This window comes from Dama dama, chromosome 2, assembly GCF_033118175.1.
Source record: "Dama dama isolate Ldn47 chromosome 2, ASM3311817v1, whole genome shotgun sequence".
Taxonomy (NCBI): Eukaryota; Metazoa; Chordata; class Mammalia; order Artiodactyla; family Cervidae; genus Dama; species Dama dama.
This window is the reverse complement of record NC_083682.1, coordinates 33093721-33112181: the sequence shown is the minus strand read 5'-3', so window position 1 is coordinate 33112181 and position 18461 is coordinate 33093721. Positions and strand designations below refer to the sequence as shown.

Below are 18461 nucleotides of genomic sequence, written 5' to 3'. Positions count from 1 at the left end.
AGCCATCTTTATCATCGCACGCTGAGGCAGTGTCAGGGAACTGATCACCCTTTTATTCAGTTTTCTATTTAGATGTCTGATACCCCCCATCTAACTTGAGCAGGTGCTCTGTCTTGTTTTTCTCTGTTCTCAGAACTGATATCGTCACGCTAATCCTCTCAACAATTCAAGTCTTCTGGTCCGCTTTCTTTCTCCATCAGTCACTCCTTGTCTTTCACTTTGTGTTCCTAAGCATCAGCTGGAAGCTTTATTTTTTAAAAAATGAAATCAGGGTTTCACTTAGTTTGAGTAAGACGTCTTTTTTTTTTTTTTTTAATTATTTAATTTATGGATTTAGATGCGCTGGGTCTTAGTTGCCGCTGGCGACTGTGCAGAATCGTTAGTTGCTGCATGCGGAATCTAATTTCCTGAGCAGGGATGAACCTGAGCCTCCTGCGCTGGGCGCGCGGAGTCTTAACCGCTGGACCACCAGGGAAGTTCCTCACCTGGAAGCTTTAGAAACGGAAGGTCAGACATCAGCCTAGGTAGGTTATCTAGTTCCTTGCTAATCTCTACAACCCTTGGGTCTTAGCTCCGCCCACCCCAGCTCCTGACTCCGCCCCTTCCTCCTCCCCAGCGCCTCTTTAAACGGAGTCGTAAGTACGCATGCGCCCTCGGCACCTCCTCGTAGCGTGATGACGTGGACGTTGGCGTGGTGACGTTCGGGTGACCGCCGCGCGTGTTTCAGCCGGCGCTCGGGGCGTGGGTTTAGAATCTGAGGGAGTCTGTCAGGTGTTCTCCTTGCCCAAAGGGAGCAGAAGCTTTCTCTTCATCATTAGCCGCTGAATGAGCGGTCTCCGTTCCGCCCTTTCGGGAAGCAGAGGTCCTGTGGGGACCAAACGGGGGCCCGTGAAGGGGAAGGAAGCCCGCGTGGGGCTCTGTTGCGCTGGAGTGTGGGGCTGCGGCCCGGAAGAGGGGAGGAGAGAGGGTCCCCGCCGGCAGAGCCCGCTCGCGCTGGCCTCAGGGCTGGTCCCGTGGAGGGCCTGGGACGGCCGCGCGATGTTCGGGGCGCGGTGCCTACTCCGAGCCCTGCGCTCCTGCTCCTCGGCTCCCTGCCCGAGGCACAGACCTGCAGCCAGAATGAGCGTGCGGGGCGCCCTGGGGGTCCAGAGCGCGAACGGGGAGCGCGTTAAGGTCCAGGTTAGTGTGTCGGCAGGGGGCGGGTTTGTCCTTGTTGACGGATGTGGCGCATCCGCCTCTAAGCTTGTCCTTCTGCTCACCTACCTCTCAGCTTGTCGGTGGACAGAATGACCGGCGGGGAAAGTTAGAAAATACAGGCGAGCGTGTATCCACGTTTTTCTCCTTTCCTTGGTTACCGTTACTTTTCGGAAAACGGTTTCAGTGCCTGAAAAGTGCTGAAAGTTTGCTTTCATGACGCAGGTTGTTGTTAATCATAGAGAAAAATGAACGAACCCCTTTTCATTTGCCCCTCATGCGGTGTGTTAACAGTGACAAAGCTCCTTGAGAGCAGGAACTGTCTGTTACCCGTCTTGGTATTCACACATAGTTGGCAGTAAACGTTTGGTCAACCAAACCATACCGTTTATTCAACTTTTAACTACACATATAACTTATGTTAGTAAATTAGGTGGAGAAGGTAGTGGCAACCCACCCCAGTGTTCATGTCTGGAGAAACCCATAGACAGAGGAGCCTGGTGGGCTGCAGTCCATTGGGACACTCCCTCCCCCCCCCCCCCCCCCGCAATGAATTAGGACACACACACACACAGAGTTAGGAGAACAAATGCAGTGTAGGAGAAACCCATGGACAGAGGAGCCAGGTGGGCTGCAGTCCATCGCCCCGCCCCACCACACACACACACACAGAATTAGAACAAATGGAGTGTAGGAGTGTATGTGCTCGGAGAATTCCATGGACAGAGGAGCCTGGCGGGCTTCAGTCCATGGGTACGGGGACACACACACATACAAACATGCAGTAAATTAGGAGAACAAATGGAGTGTATCAGTTTGAAAGAGCTCTGGTGTCAAATAGCCTAGGTTTAGATCTCTGCCACTTAGTAGCTTGTTAATGATTGGCGTATCGCTTATGTTCTCTAAATTTCAATTTCCTCTTATAAGAATGGAGATAATAATAATCCTTAGTTCATAGTCCTAAAGATTAGTTATAAAATGTTTAGGACAGTGGTCCACCTCAGTAAATGTTAGCTGCTAACATTTCTCTTGTTAATAATATTTGCAGGAGCTTCACACAGAAGATTCCTGCTTAAAGGAGCAGATCAAGCAAGGTGGTTTGACTTATTAGGTTACTGTAACACTCATACAGTTATTTTTGTTGTCCTCACATATCCTTGATTTCTAGTTGTGTGACCAGTTTCCCCCTCTTTGTGTTTCTTTGGTTTTCATGGGTTCCTATGATACAAATCATTTTCTTACATTCATCTGTTAATTCAACATACATTAATGATACCTTCTGTGTGGTAGTCTAGAGAGGAGTTAAGAACAGAACCTACTCCCTAGCTTAGCAGCTTCAGTGCTGTACAGTCTAATTTTGGGGCTTCCCAGGTGGCTTAGTGTTAAGGCAGGAGAGGAGGATTGGATCTGTGGATGGGGGAAGATCCCGTTGAGAAGGAAATGGCAGCCCACACCAGTGTTTTTGCCAGGGAAATGCCATGGACAGAGGAGCCTGACTGGCTACAGTCCTTGTGGTTTCGAAGAGTCCAGCACAACTTAGTGACTAAACAGTGGCAAAAACAGTCTAATTTAGAAGCATCTGAATTGAGTGGTAATGTAGTTGTAAAAGACACACCAATTTTGAAGAGCCAAAAAAAAAAAAGCAAAGTAGCTCAGTATTTTTTATATTGATTACGTGTTGATATATATTTTGGATTCAATGAAATATACTGCTTAAAATTAGTCATTTCTTTTTACTTTTCATGTGACCAGTAAAACATGTAAAATTACATGTGTGGCTCACTTTGTATTGTATACAGCCCTGGTCTGATGCCTAAGACAAGAAATTATAACAATATGAGAAGTATTAGCTGTATTTCTATAGAAAACTTTGGGAAGACAGAGGGAAGTTCTTAAGAGTGTGAGGTGGTCAAAGAAGACTTCTTGCATGAGGTGACATTTCAGCTGAATCCTGAAGAATGTGTTCCTGGGTAGAGGAAGGGGGGAGGGGGTGGAAAGAGCATTTCAGAAGAATTTATTGATTAAAAATGTGACCTTTGAACTAAGAACTGTATTTGAATTCCAGCTCTACTACTTGGTAACTTTTGAGTACTTAACAAGGTTATCCTAACTTCTCTGAATAGGTTTCTTCATCCCTAACATGATAATGTATATTGTCACCCTGCTTATTTAACTTATATGCAGAGTACATCATGAGAAACGCTGGGCTGGAAGAAGCACAAGCTGGAATCAAGATTGCCGGGAGAAATATCAATAACCTCAGATATGCAGATGACACCACCCTTATGGCAGAAAGTGAAGAAGAACTAAAGAGCCTCTTGATGCAAGTGAAAGAGGAGAGTGAAAAAGTTGGCTTGAAGCTCAACATTCAGAAAACTAATATCATGGCATCCAGTCCCATCACTTCATGGCAAATAGATAGGGAAACAGTGGCTGACTTTATTTTTCTGGGCTCCAAAATCACTGCGGATGGTGATTGCAGCCATGAAATTAAGACACTCCTTGGAAGGAAAGTTATGACCAACCTAGACAGCATATTAAAAAGCAGAGACATTGCTTTGCCAACAAAGGCCCATCTAGTTAAGGTTATGGTTTTTCCAGTAGTCATGTATGGATGTGAGAGTTGTACTATAAAGAAAGCTGAGCACCGAAGAATTGATGCTTTTGAACTGTGGTGCTGGGGATCTCTTGAGAGTCCCTTGGACTGCAAGGAGATCAGTCCTGGGTGTTCATTGGAGGGACTGATGTTGAGGCTGAAACTCCAATACTTTGGCCACCTGATGTGGAGACCTGATTCGTTTGAAAAGACCCTGATGCTGGAAAAGTTTGAGGGCAGGAGAAGAAGGGGACGACAGAGGATGAGAGGGTTGGTTGGCATCACCGACACAATGGATATGGGTTTGGGTGGACTCCAGGAGTTGGTGATGGACAGGGAGGCCTCGCATGCTATGGTTAATGGGGTCGCAAAGAGTCGGACACGACTGAGCGACTGAACTGAACATGTTAATATTCACTTCATTAAGTTCTTGTGAGGATTAAGTAGATAAATATTTTTAAAGAGCAAAATGGAGTATAGCAGTGTGACAGACCTGTGGTCAAGCTGCCTACCTTTAAATCTCTCCACTTGGTAGCTTGTTAATGATGGGCATGTCACTTATGTGCTCTTAACCTCAGTTTCCTCTTATAAGAATGGAGATAATGGTAGTCCTTATTTCACAGAGTGAAGTAAGAAGCACGTTAAACAGTGTTCCATAAACATTAACTTTTACTAACAAGTAAAAAGCAAGCCTGTGGTGCTCTGGAAATTACTGTTGATTGACCTTGCTCCAAGTTATGAAGGGCCTTGTGCATGAGACTGAGGTAATTTACCTTTTATTTGGTATAGCCCTGGAGAAAGATCAAGGGCTTCCTGGTAGACTTGAGTTCAAATTCAGTCTTTATCCTTTACTGGCAGTGTGACCTTATGCAAGTTATTTAACTTCTCTGAGCCTCAATTCTTCACTTGTAAGATGTGACTAATGAAAATCCATAGAGCTGTTGTGAGGAGTAGATTGAGACAGTATATGAAGAAGGTAGTAAAATGCCTGTCACATAGTAGGTGTTCAGTGCATGATAGATATTCTTCCACTGAAAAATACTTGTGGGTTATCTACTGTGTCCCTGACAATAGCCTTCAAGGCAACTACAAATGTTCCTAAACCCCCCAAATATGAACATGCAAATAAGTAATAGAAGGGCTTGAATAACAGTGTTTACAGAGTGTGCTGATGATACAAAGAAAGCCAGGGTGAATACAGTTTTTCTAAGTAGGATCATACCACTTTCCCCAAGTTTAATGGCCAATCATGGTTTCCCAGTGTTTAAATGGTTAATCAGACACCTTTCAGTTGTTTCATAATTGTTGAAAGACTGCTAGAATATTCTCAACTTCTATGCTAGTTAAATGTAAGTCAGTTGTCATCTCTCAGAGAGCTGTTTTTAGTGTTACTGGTCTACTTGAAGACATCTCATTTGTACTCATACATTCTTGTTGTTTAGTGTCTAAGTTGTGTCTGACTCTTGTGACCCCATGGACAGTAGCCCACCAAGCTCCTCTGTCCATGGGCTTCTCCAGGCAAGAATGCTGGAGCAGATTGCCATTTCCTTCTCCAGGAGATACTCCCCACCCAGGGATCGAAGCCACATCTCCTGCACTGGCAGGCGGATTCTTTACCACTGAGCCACTAGGGAAGCCCTCATGCGTACCTGTCATTTAAATTCATAGTGTCTTTGAAAGTTTGTGTTTTACTTAGTGTGTGTTCATACTAAGTTTCTTGAGAACTCTTTTTGTGTGGTACTTTGGGAAAAATAACGAAATCCCATGAAGACCTTTCTAGTCTGTACATAATCTCTCTGGGAATTTGATACAAAGGAACCAAGATATGTACCCTGTTGTGAAGGGGAGGGGTTAGGGGCAGGAAGAAAACCTGGAATATTGGGGGACTGGTTACATGAATTAGGCTCATGAACCTAATGGGATTTGGGGCATCTGTTCAAAATGGTGAGCTTTATTAACGAAACAACACTGGAATGCCAAAGCTATATTTCACTTTGATAAGGACCATATAAAATTATATATGCATGTGGATGAACTATTATAAAAGCAATTGATTTGTTCGGGCAGTGTTATGAGGATTTTTTCGTTTTTCATTTAGTCTTCTGTGTGTATATGTAATGAAAATATAAAATGTTTGTGTTTTAAACTCACGTTTAGAAGTATTTCTCATCAGGGATGGATTCGTTCAGTCCGCTCCCAGAAGGAAGTCCTGTTCCTGCACATAAATGATGGGTCGTCTTTGGAAAGCCTTCAGGTTGTAGCAGATTCAAGCTTTGACAGTAGGTGAGGTTTTTGTTTTAAGAATACTTTGGGGTTTTTTGTTTGTTTTTTCATCTCCTCTGTTCCTCATTTCCGTCATCCAGGTGTTCATATTGCCCCTCAGTGATCTTTCTAAACAGATCTGCTTTTCATACCATTGATGCTCAAGTCCAAATGCTTAGAATCAAGATTGTTTTCTTCTTTAACATTTTCAGATGACAATATCCCCTACCTATCCTTTGCTTTTTTTTTAACTACATGTAATTCTTAACCCAATTAAGGGTAAACTTCTATCATTAAATACTTTAGTGTTTTGATAGCAAGATTTATATTAATATGAGGGCTATTTGTTAGATCTTGTTTATGTTGGTTTTTTGTTACTGTAGAGAACTGGCTTTTGGGAGTTCTGTGGAAGTTCAAGGGCAGCTGGTAAAAAGTCCATCCAAAAAGCAAAATGTGGAACTGAAGGCAGAAAAAATTGAAGTTGTTGGCAACTGTGATGCCAAGGTATGTTTTGTAACACTTTTACAGAGGCTGTTTTAAAAATGGCTTAATTTAAAACTTTAGCAGTGTTTTAGGAGAAGGCAGTGGCAACCCACTCCAGTACTCTTGCCTGGAAAATCCCATGGATGGAGGAGCCTGATAGGCTGCAGTCCATGGCGTTGCTAAGGGTTGGACACAACTGAAGCAACTCAGTGTTTTATGTTTGATGATAGGAAGATGGCTTGGAACATTTTGATCATGACTTCCTAGATAATTGAAACAGATTATAGACTGAGGAATGTAGAAAGTATAGCAGAATGTAAATGGTTGAGTCTTAGGAGTAGGAACTAAGTGTTACTCCATGCAACTCTGTGGTGCCTTTCACTGTTGAAATTTGCCACTTTTACAAGCCTGCCTAGTGAGCTACAGTGACAAAGACATACCAGGGCAGACTGAGTTCTTAGGAATGCTCTGCCTCAAAATGACTTTTCCATTATCTAGAACCATATCATCCAGTGCAGTAGCCATTAGCGACCTGTGGCTATTTAATATTAAATGATTCAAAATTAAATAAAAAATTCCCTTCCTTAGTGGCATTAGCCACATTTCAAGTGCTCAGTAGTCACGTGCACCTAGTGGCTTCCGTCCTGCATTGCACAGATACAGAGCATTTCTGTTTATCACAGGAAATTCTATTGGACAGTGCTAGAGTGTGGTGATGTTTGGGCTGAACAAAGATAAATGCTACATTAAGACATGTTTACTCTTGTGTTTGGAACACTCTCCTGTTAGTGTGTGTGAGCTCAGTTGCATCTGATTCTTTGTGATTCCATGGACTATAGCCCGCCAGACTCCTCTGTCCATTGGATTTTCCAGGCAAGACTACTGGAGTGGTCATAGCTTTTTATTTATAGGTTGATAAACAGGTTATAAACTCTTGAGAATCCCTTGGACAGTAAGGAAATGAAACCAGTCAACCCCAAAGGAAATCAACCCCAAATATTCACTGGAAGAACTGATGGTAAGGCTGTAATATTTTGGCCACCTGATGCAAAGAATAGACTCATTGGAAAAGACCCTGATGCTGGGAAAGATTGAAGGTAGGAGGAGCAGGGGGCAACAGAGGATGAGATGGTTGGATGGCATCACCAACTCAATGGACATGAGTTTGAGCAAACACCAGGAGATGGTGAAAGACAGGGAAGCCTGGCTGCTGCAGTTCACGTGGTCACAAAGAGTCGGACGTGACTAACGACTGAACAGCAACAAAGAGGTCAAAGGGGATAGTTTCACAGATTATCAATCCGTTTTCTCGTTGGAGGAAGTGAGGCCCAACCAAGTACAATAACCTGCATTAGGTCATGTTGCTAATTAGTGGCACAGCTGAAGTTTATGTCCTAGCCATTTGAGTCCCTGTGGTTTATCTGTACTCATCTTCAAATATTTACTGAACAAAAAGTGAGGAAATACAGAGAAATAGCATCATTTTTGCTCATTTTGGGTAACTTGAAGAAATTAAAAACAAGAAATAAAGAAAATAGGCAATTTTTTAAAATGTCTTTCTGAATAATATTCTAAGAGGTTCTAATTGATGTTTAAAATTAAGAATCAGCTACTAAGGTGGCTGAAAAATAGACTGTGAAAATAATTTGGAACTCAGAAGAATGAAAATGGTAACCATTACTATGTTTGCTTTTTAGAGAGATGTTTCATTATTAAAAATTTGCCCTGTGTTTTACTCTTTGTAAATTGTTTTCCCTTGGTGAATATTGATGCCTTCCCCTGTTCTTCCCCCTCATTTCAGTGTCATTTGTAAGTGTTCACACATTAGGAAACTCAGAGCCTGCTAGTAGTCCCAGATTCTTGTTAATTTGATCACATTGTCACTTTCGTAGGTATGGGACCTATTTCTATACATCATAATTTAGTGTGTGCACAGGTCTAAAAGGATTAGATAACTTTAAAATAGGCTACCATTACTGGAGTGTGAAGTCAAGTGGGCCTTAAGAATCATTAGTACAGGCAAAACTAGTGGAGGTGATGGAATTTCAGCTGAGATTTTCACATCCTAAAAGATGATGCTGTTAAAGTGCTGTACTCAGTCTGGCAGCAAATTTGGAAAACCCACCAGTGGGCACAGGACTGGAAAAGGTCAGTTTTCATTCCAGTCCTAAAGAAAGGCGATACCAAAAAATGTTCAAACTACCCCACAGTTTGCACTCATTTCACATGCTAGCAAGGTACTGTTCAAAATCCTTCAAATGAGGCTTCAATAGTATGTGAACTTCCTGGGAACTTCCAGGTATACAACCTGGATTTAGAAAAGGCAGAGGAACCAGAGATCAAATTGGCAACATCTATTGGATCATAGAAAAAGCAAGGAAATTCCAGAAAACATCTGCTTCATTGACTACACTAAAGCCTTTGACTGTGTGGATCACAACAGACTGTGGAAAATTCTTCAAGAGATGGGAATACCAGACTATTTTACGTGCCTCCTGAAAGCTGTATGCAAGTCAAGAAGCAACAGTTAGAACTGACTATGAAACAACAGACTGGTTCCAAATTGGGAAAGGAGTACATCAAGGCTGTATATTGTCTCCCTGCTTATTTAACATATGTGCAGAGTACATCATGCAAAATACCAGGCTGGATGACTCACTTGCTGGAATCAAGACTGCTGGGAGAAATATCAATAACCTCAGATATGCAGATGCCACCACCCTTATGGCAGAAAGCGAAGAAGAACTAAAGAGCCTCTTGAATGAAGGTGAAAGAAGAGAGTGAAAAGCTGGCTTAAAACTCAGCTTTCACAAAACAAAGACCATGTTATCTGGTCCCATCATTCCGTGCCAAATAGATGGGGAAACAATGGAAACAGTGAGAGACTTTTATTTTCTTGGGTTCCAAAATCATTGCTGATAGTGACTGCAGTCATGAAATTAAAAGACGCTTGCTCCTTGGAAGGAAAGCTATGACAAACCTAGACAGTGTATTAAAAAGCAGAGATATCACTTTGTCGACAAAGGTGCAAAGAGAAACTATGGTTTTTCCAGTAGTCATGTAGGGATGTGAGAGTTGGACCATAAGGAAGGCTGAGTGCCAAAGAACTGATGCTTTTGAACTATGGTGGGTGAAGACTCTTGAGAGTCCCTTGGACAGCAAGGAGATCAAACCAGTCAATCCTAAAAGAAATTAGTACTTAATATTCATTGAAAGGACTGATGCTGAGACTCCAATGCTTTTGCCACCAGTTGTAGAGAGCTGACTCATTGGAAAAGACCCTGATGCTGGGGAAGATAGAGGGCAGGAGAACCGGGCAACAGGATGAGATGGTTGGATGGTATCGTTGACAATGGATATGAGTTTGAGCAAGCTCTGGGAGATAGTGTAGGACAGGGAAGCCTGCATGCTGCAGTCCACGGGTTGCAAAGAGTTGGGCATGACTGAGCAACTGAACAACAGTAGCTCTTTTACTTCACTTCTATGTTAGCTTTCTTATTGAAACTTTGGTTTTGGTCATACAGTTTTTGGGAAAGTTTCTCTAGGTAGGATCAAAATTTCCTTTAAAATTTTTATGAACATATACTCCCCCAGATGACAGAAAGCTGTTGACCCTCTTCCATCTTCTGAAGCAGCAGCACATGTTGATAAATGGTGATAACTAGTGCTAATAGATTATGAGTGTTTGTGGACTTTCAAGATACTTCAGTGGTTTTAAAATTGAATACCAGCTGTATGTATACTGCTATAGAGAACATAATCTTTAATATGTACAGTGTTCTAAACTGTGCCCAACAGTGGAGTGTTTTGCATTTGCTCAGTCTCTCAGTCGTGGCCAACTCGTCACGATCCCATGGACTGTAGCCTGCCAGCCTCCCCTGGCGTGGAATTTTCCAGGCTAGAATACTTGAGTGGGTTGCCATTTCCTTCTCCAGGAGTGTTTTGCATGATTATATCCTAATCTCTATTTGTAAATAGTGATTAATAGCTAATGGATAGAAATTTGATAAGTAGCATATTAGCCTCTCTGATGATAAGTAATTTTGCCCAAGATCCCAAAGCTAGTACAAAGTCGAGCTGGATTCAAACCCGTGTCTCTGATTTCGTTCACTGTTGTACTAACATGTTAGAATTAATGTGGACCATATTCAGTTATGTTAAGAAAATGAGAAGGAAAGCATCTTATTTTATACTAAAACACTGCTGTTTAACAAATGCGCTGTAGACTGGTGTTATAAAGCAGTATCTTTGTTAGCTTCTCACTTGTTTTTCCTGTTGTTTCAGGCTTTCCCTTTTAAATATAAAGAGAGGCACCCTCTGGAGTATCTGAGACAATATCCTCACCTCAGGTGTAGGACCAATGTTCTGGGTTCCATACTGAGGGTTCGCAGTGAAGCCACAGCAGCTATCCATTCTTTCTTTAAGGTAAGGGGCTTTGCTTCTCAGTGTTCATTCTGGTGAAGAAGTTGAATAATTGTAACACTGGCTAGTATCCTGAAAAGGCTTCTGGTTATTTATCCCAAGCATGCTTTATTATGTGATACTTTTTTCTTTGACTGATTTTAACTTTTCTATTTATCACTAACTTTGAGCAATTTGATTAATATGTGCCTTGGCACAGCTTTTTAATGCTTCTTGTGTCTCGAGTTCATTGAATTTCTTATCTATGCATTTCAGTTTTCACTAGGTTTTTCAGTCATTTTTCTTCAAATATTTTTTATGTTACCTTTCACCTTTGGGGACTTCCGTTACCCATGTATATTTGGCCACTTGATAATATTCCCATAGCTAACTCATGTTCTTTTTTTTCTTTTTGAAAAATCTTCTTTTCCCCCAGTGTGTTTCTTTTGAATAGTTGCTTTTACTGTGTCTTTTTTGCTTACTGATCTTTTCTTCTGCAATGCCTGATTTGTTGTTGTTCATGTTCAGTGCATTTTTCACCCCATACATTATAGGTTTCATATGATTTGGCCCCCCCCCCCCCCTTTTTTTTCCTGAAGCATTCATTTTATTTTATTTTTTTAAATTTTATTTATTTTTTAATTGAAGGATAATTGCTTTACAGAATTTTGTTGTTTTCTGTCAAACCTCAACATGAATAAGCCATAGGTATACATATATGCCCTTCCTTTTGAACCTTCCTCCCATCTCCCTCCCCATCCCACCCCTCTAGATTGATACAGAGCCCCTGTTTGAATTTCCTGAGCCATTCAGCAAATTCCCATTGGCTTTCCATTTTACATGTGGTAGTGTAAGTTTCCATGTTACTCCTCCCATGCATCTCACCCTCTATTCCCCTCTCCCCATGTCCATAAGTCTGTTCTCTATGTCTGTTTCTCCATTGCTGCCCTGTAAATAAATTCTTCCATACCATTTTTCTAGATTCTGTATATATGTGTTAGAATACGATATTTATCTTTCTCTTTCAGACTGACTTCACTCTGTGTAATAGGCTCTAGGTTCATCCACCTCATTAGAACTGATTCACTTTTTTTGGCTGAGTAACATTTCATTGTGTATATGTACCACAACTTCTTTATCCATTCATCTGTCGATGGACATCTAGGTTGCTTCCATGTTCTAGCTATTGTAAATAGTGCTGCAGTGAACAATGGGATACATGTGTCTTTTTCAATTTTGGTTTCCTCGGGGTATATGCCTAGGAGTGGGATTGCTGGGTGGTTTTATTCCTAGTTTTTAAGGAATCTCAATACTATCTTCCACAGTGGCTGTATCAATTTACATTCCCACCAACAGTGCAAGAGCGTTCCCTTTTCTCCACACCCTGTCCAGCATTTATTGTTTGTAGACTTTTTGATGATGGCCACTCTGACTGGTATGAGGTGATATCTCATTGTAGTTTTGATTTACATTTCTCTAATAATGAGCGATGTTGAGTTATCTTTTCATGCATTTGTTAGCCATCTGTATGTCTTCTTTGGAAAAATTGGGGTTTTTTTTTTTTTTAGGTCTTCCATGTCTCTACTAACTTTTTTGAACATATTCAGCAGTTTTAGTTAAAACTATATACAGTTTTCATAGCAGTTTAGTAACCATTTTTATGTCCTAACATGTCAGTCAGTTAATGAGTCAGTTTTAATTGATTAGTCTCTTCATTAGAGATTGTGTTTTCCTGCTGCTTCTTATACCTGCAGATCTTTGATTAGTTGCCAGACCTTGTGGATTTTATCTCGTTGGGTGCTGGATATTTATAAAGCTTCTTAAGTTCTGTTCTGGTATGTAGTTAAGTTACTGGAAGGATCTTGCTTTTATGATTTGTATGCTCCCTGGTAGTCTAGTGGTTAGGATTTGGCGCTGTCACTGCTGCAGCCCAGGGTCGATTCCCAGTCAGGGAAGCCTTTTTTCTGGGCTTCCCTGGTGGTTCAGATGGTAGAGAATCTGCCTGCAATGCAGGAGACCCAGGTTTGACTCCTAGGTTGGGAAGATCCCCTAGAGAAGAAATGGCAACCCACTCCAGTATTTTTGCCTGGAGAATTCCATGGACAGTGGAGCCTGGCAGGCTATAGTCCATGGGGTCACAGAGTCGGACACGACTGAGTGACTTGACACTTTAACTTTCAAGTAAATCTGAAGCAGTGCTCAATCTAGGTCTGTTATTCCCCACTACTGAGGCAAAGCCTTCCTGAGCAGTCTACCTAGTATCTTGTGAATTACAAAATCTTCTAATCTGCCTGTGGGAATAGGCACTGTTTCCTCTGATCATTTTGGATGCTTCTTTCCCTGGCCTTGGATGGTCTCCTCACATGCATGCACTGATCATGCCTCCACCTGATCAATACTGATCCATTCTCCAGGGTGACTCTGTGTGTCTCTGGAGTTGTTGCCCACCTCTCTGCTCTCTGGGACTCGGTCCTGTCAAGTCCTGCCACTTTGGCCTCCTCAGATTCTCAGCTCTATCTCTTCAACTTAGGGAATCTGCTGGGCCTGCTTTATTTATTCCTGCTTCCTGTTGTCATCTGGGAAATCTTAAAGCAATGAATTGGGCTGCTGGTGGGGTTCATTATGTTTGTTTCCTGTCTCTCAGGGTTCACTCTTCTTTGTTGTCTGATATCCAGTGTCTTGAAAACTGTCGTTCCGTGTGGTTTGCTTGTGGATTCTTTTGTTTTGTTTTTTGATTGTTTCAGACAGGAGGGTAAATCTAGTTCCTGTTTCTCCATCTTGGTCACAGAGATTTTATATATAGTAAGCACTAATTTTAAAGGATTATTGATGATCAAGTAGGTTGATCTAATGATTAAAGACATTTGTCTCATTTACCTTTGCTTTTGAGCCATTTATCCCCAACCCAGGAAAGCCACAGTGGAATGTAGTTGATCAGTTGATGAGACGGAAGGGCTCCAAAGGCAAGAGTGAGCCAATATATAAAGTTCAGTATTATTCCATGTAGTTTTGGAACTCTTCCTAAGCCACTTCTCCAGATCCAGCTCATTTGGGAAGATTGTCTGACAGCATACCCTTCCCTTGGACAGCATCCAACTTCATGCAGGTGCAGCCCTGCCATAGAACACAAGAAAATTCTTGCTCTTTGCAGAGCTCCTTAAGAGGTAATTTCTGGTGTGACAGCTAAAGAACAGCATGGCTTTAAAGCATAAGAATAAACAAAGGAAAATAAATCACATTATACAATGTCATCCCATTATGGTTTAAAGTGGTGCATTTTCGTATGCTGTCATAAGCTTTCTCACACAGCTTCCAAGTGGCTTTCCAGTAGTGCTTGAACCATACAAACAGAAAATTTGTTCAGGTGTAAAAGTATTTTCCCCAATTTGTCTTCAGCTAGTAGTCAGTGGACCTGCTTTAATTTTGAAAGTTTTATGGATTTCTGGCCACTAGGTGGTGGTATTGGCAGTCCATTAACAAGTGGGCTTTTCCTAATTCATGCATTTCACTTTTTTAAACACATTTGTTTATTATCTGAAGTTTTTACAGATAAACAATTTTTACATGAGAGAATAAACTAGAAAACTCTGAAATCAAAGACTCAGCAAAGTAAAATTTAAAAAACATTTTGTGCTGTGCTTAGTCACTCAGTTTTGCCTGATCTTTGTGACCCCATGGACTGTAGGTTGCTGGGCTCCTCTGTCCATGGGATTCTCCAGGCAAGAATACTGGAGTGGGTTGCCATGCGCTCCTCCAGGGAATCTTCCCAACCCAGGGATCTTTTCGGTGGTTGAAAATAATGAATTTTTGCAGTGTTGAACATGTTTATAAAGATAGGCACTTTTGAATCTTAAAAATTTACTTTTTAATTGTAAGGCCCTAGAAAACATAATCCCGATACTCCTCTTTTAAGATGTTACCCACTTGTGTATGAGTGTTATAGAACATACTAAATTATATATTATTCTGTATTGGGTGCTGTTTCTGTTTGTTACTTTAGGCTCCCGAAAAGATGTTAATAAGACTTTGCCCTTTCTTGGTGAGTTGAGTTTCTTCCTCTCAGATTGTTTCCTTCTCAGCATGGCAGTGCCTGCAAAGCTTGTCACAGTGGGGAGTGTACTTTGACCCTGGGTTAAATGACCCTAGACTGCTGTCTTTGAGTTCCTGTGACTGCTTTTTATGGGGTGTGTTTTGGGTTTTGTTTTGTTTGTTAGTCTCCTCCTGCTGTCACTGTTGCCAGTGGTGTGCCTGTGGCCAGCAGTTGCTATCCTGTCTCTTTTCTGTTGAGTCTGATTAAATAATGATACGTGTTTTGTGTGTGTTAAAAACAGTTCATGAGCCTTGGAGTAATACATGTGGGCCTTAGTACACGAATTTTTAATTTTTAAGTACTCATTGTTTTATCATATCTGGTTGTAGAAATATGTATCTGTCCAAATACTTAGATATTTAGAGGTGGTGGGTGAGATCTGAATAATTGGGCCACTATTTTTGCCCCCTTCTCTGGCATTTGTATCTCTCATTAGGAACCCCTTTGCTGTGGGATGGGATAAGTACTTGACACCGGAACCCCACTGGAGGCAGCCACTGACAGTACCCTTGCTTTTTATTTTCCTACTTTGCTGCTCACTTTCTCATTTTTGGACTTTGTTCTTACCTTTGTTCTTCCTTTGTACCTTCTCCTTTATAGCTTTTGGTGGTAACGTTATAGTCTTTGATATGATAGGCCTTGCTAGCACTGTTTAGACTTAAAAAGCTGGTGACGCCTTTTGGGAGGTTTAGCATTATTTGAGTAATTTTTATTTTTTTAAATCCCATCCAGTTATTTCCATAAGATTTACAGCATTGTTTCTCGTAGCAGTTGACCGGCTCTAACTCTGGCAATTACATTCAGCCGTTAAATTTTCTCCTCCCTTTCCCCTCCCTCTCGCCACCCTCATTTCCTTTGGATTTTTCACTTCCTTTCTTTGTTTACTGCACTCATGCTCATAGTTGCCTGCATTCATGTGGAATAAATGATTCATGTCCATAATTCCTGGCTCCTGGGAGATAAAAATTTAATGCAGTCATGTTATTGATTCTGTTTCATTTATTCTCTATAGTGTGCTCTCTGTAGCACTTCTCCGAATGTTGTTCCCAGATTAAGTACACATTTGAATACTTCCTAAGACTCCTAATTTATAGCTTGAAAATGTAATCATTCTACCTCATAAGGCAAGTAGTTGGCTGGATGCTTTGTATCCTAGCCAGAATACTTGAATTCAGCCTTATTAGGAAGGAAGGGGCAAATATGGGAGGCCTCTGGTAGTGCACTGACATATTTTACATTTCGCCCGTGATCCACAGGATGTAGCAGAGATTAGATGTGTATATGAGTTTCCCTGGGGGCTCGGCTATAAAGAATCTGCAGTGCAGGAGATGCTGGTTTGATCCCTGCGTCAGGAAGATCCCCTGGAGGAGGGCATGGCAACCTACTGCAGTATTCTTGCTGCGAAAATTCCATGGACAGAGGAGCCTGGAGGGCTACAGCCTAAGGGATCGCAAAGAGTTGGACACGACTGAAGTGACTGAGCATACAGGCAGATGTATATATATGAATTTATTGTATTGATTTCAAGAGCAAAATGTGTCTATTAAACACATACTCTTCTGCCTTTGCAACATAAATTCACTATAGCTGCCCCCACCCCTACCTTGCAACATTTATGATGATTGTAACCTTTTACCTACATCCATAGTCAAAATGAAAGTATAGCTTTGAAGTTGCTGGGTTATTTCAATTTACTAGTAACAGCTTTTGTGGTTCACTAATGCTTTTGAACTGTGGTGTTGGAGAAGACTCTTGAGGGTCCCTTGGACTGCAAGGAGATCCAAACAGTCCATCCTAAAGGAGATCAGTCCTGGGTGTTCATTGGAAGGACTGATGCTGAAGCTGAAACTCCAATACTTTGGCCACCTCATGCGAAGAGTTGACTCATTGGAAAAGACCCTGATGCTGGGAGGGATTGGGGGCAGAAGGAGAAGGGGACGACAGAGGATGAGATGGCTGGATGGCATCACCGACTCGATGGACATGAGTTTGAGTAAACTCCGGGAGTTGGTGATGGACAGGGAGGCCTGGCGTGCTGCGGTTCATGGGGTCACAGAGTCGGACATGGCTGAGCTCCTGAACTGAACTGGATGGAAGTAGTTCCACACTTGAGAGTGGAAGGGTTGCGGTTGGGGCCTCAGGATTTGCTGCTCAGAATCTTCCTTGCGGTGCAGGAGGCACGCTGCCTCTGCCATGTGCAGTGCGCTGTGCTACCAGTTCAATGGCAGACTTCCTAAATAATATTTCTGCCTTTTTTGCTGTTTGTTTTTTCACTCCCTGATTGCCAATTTTTTCTCCTTTTTAGAGTTGTTACAATTTCTTATCCCAAAATAATTGAACTTAATATTGATCACTTTGTATTCCCTTAGTAATGTGGGCAACATCATGGTGCATTAGCCTGAGTGAGGCAGAGTGAGTGTTTGTTAAATCACTACCAGTATGTTGGAGAAGCGAGAAGAAGAAATGGCACCAGAGAGAGAGCCTGAGAACCCAGGTTCCAGTTCCAGCTCTGACACTGACTAGTTGTGTGACTTTGGCCTCTCATTAAATTTCTCTGGGCCTCAGTTTCCTTATCTTGGAAGTGAGGAGGTTGGACTAGATATTGTCTTAAGTTAGTTTGGATTTATTAATAATATTTTTTGTGCATAATGAACACTCCATTTGGTATTTCAATAGGTTTTATTTGGAGGGGAAATTTGATGTGACATTCTCTTAGTGCTATTTTAATCATATAAAAAGGTGTATATTCTTGGAAATGTTTCACAGACAGATGTACTGAGAAAAGTGGCTTCTCTTTTTCTTCCAGGACAGTGGCTTTGTGCATATTCATACTCCAGTAATCACATCCAATGACTGTGAGGGAGCTGGAGAACTTTTTCAAGTTGAAGTAAGTTGTACATCCCATCTTGGAGGATATATTGCTCGCTAATGTTTTTCATTTGAGAGTTGATTTAAATTTAATGAGTTATATGGGTAGACCATGACCAGAACCTGAAGTTTATTTATAATAATCCTTAAAAAAACACATATAGGAAATTCATACTTCTTTAATTTTCTGTGCAACCAGCTATATTACTTACATTGTGACTTAAAGAAGTGAATTTGTATTTATTGATTTATTTTTTAATGGTAGGATAATTGCTTTACAGAACTTTGTTGTTTTCTGTCAAACCTCAACGTAATTCAGCCACAGGTATACATATGTCCCCTCCCTCTTGAACTTCCCTCCCATTTCTTTCCCCATCCCACCCCTCTAGGTTGATACAGAGCCCTTTTGAGTTCCTGAGACATACAGCAAATTCCCACTGACTGTCTGTTTTACATACTGTAATGTAAAGTTTCTGTGTCACTCTCTCCATACATCTCACCCTCTCCTCCCCTCTCCCTGTGTCCGTAAGTCTGTTCTCTATGTCTGTTTCTTCATTGCTGCCCTTC

The 18461-nt window shown here is 41.5% G+C and overlaps 1 protein-coding gene across 3 annotated transcripts in view; it reads left to right on the top strand.

Annotated features, from left to right (window-relative positions):
* Positions 1-691: 691 nt before the first annotated feature.
* Positions 692-18461, top strand: part of NARS2 (asparaginyl-tRNA synthetase 2, mitochondrial) — a 132251-nt gene continuing 114481 nt past the window's right edge. For 2 of the 3 annotated variants that reach the window (XM_061168347.1, XM_061168368.1), the window contains exons 1-5: positions 692-1179; positions 5964-6073; positions 6436-6556; positions 10820-10960; positions 17833-17913. In XM_061168347.1, the coding sequence (XP_061024330.1) occupies positions 826-1179; positions 5964-6073; positions 6436-6556; positions 10820-10960; positions 17833-17913 (807 nt within the window). In that variant the 5' untranslated portion in view covers positions 692-825. The remainder of the gene's footprint in view (positions 1180-5963; positions 6074-6435; positions 6557-10819; positions 10961-17832; positions 17914-18461) is intronic. The other variant, XM_061168357.1, reaches the window with a different exon arrangement.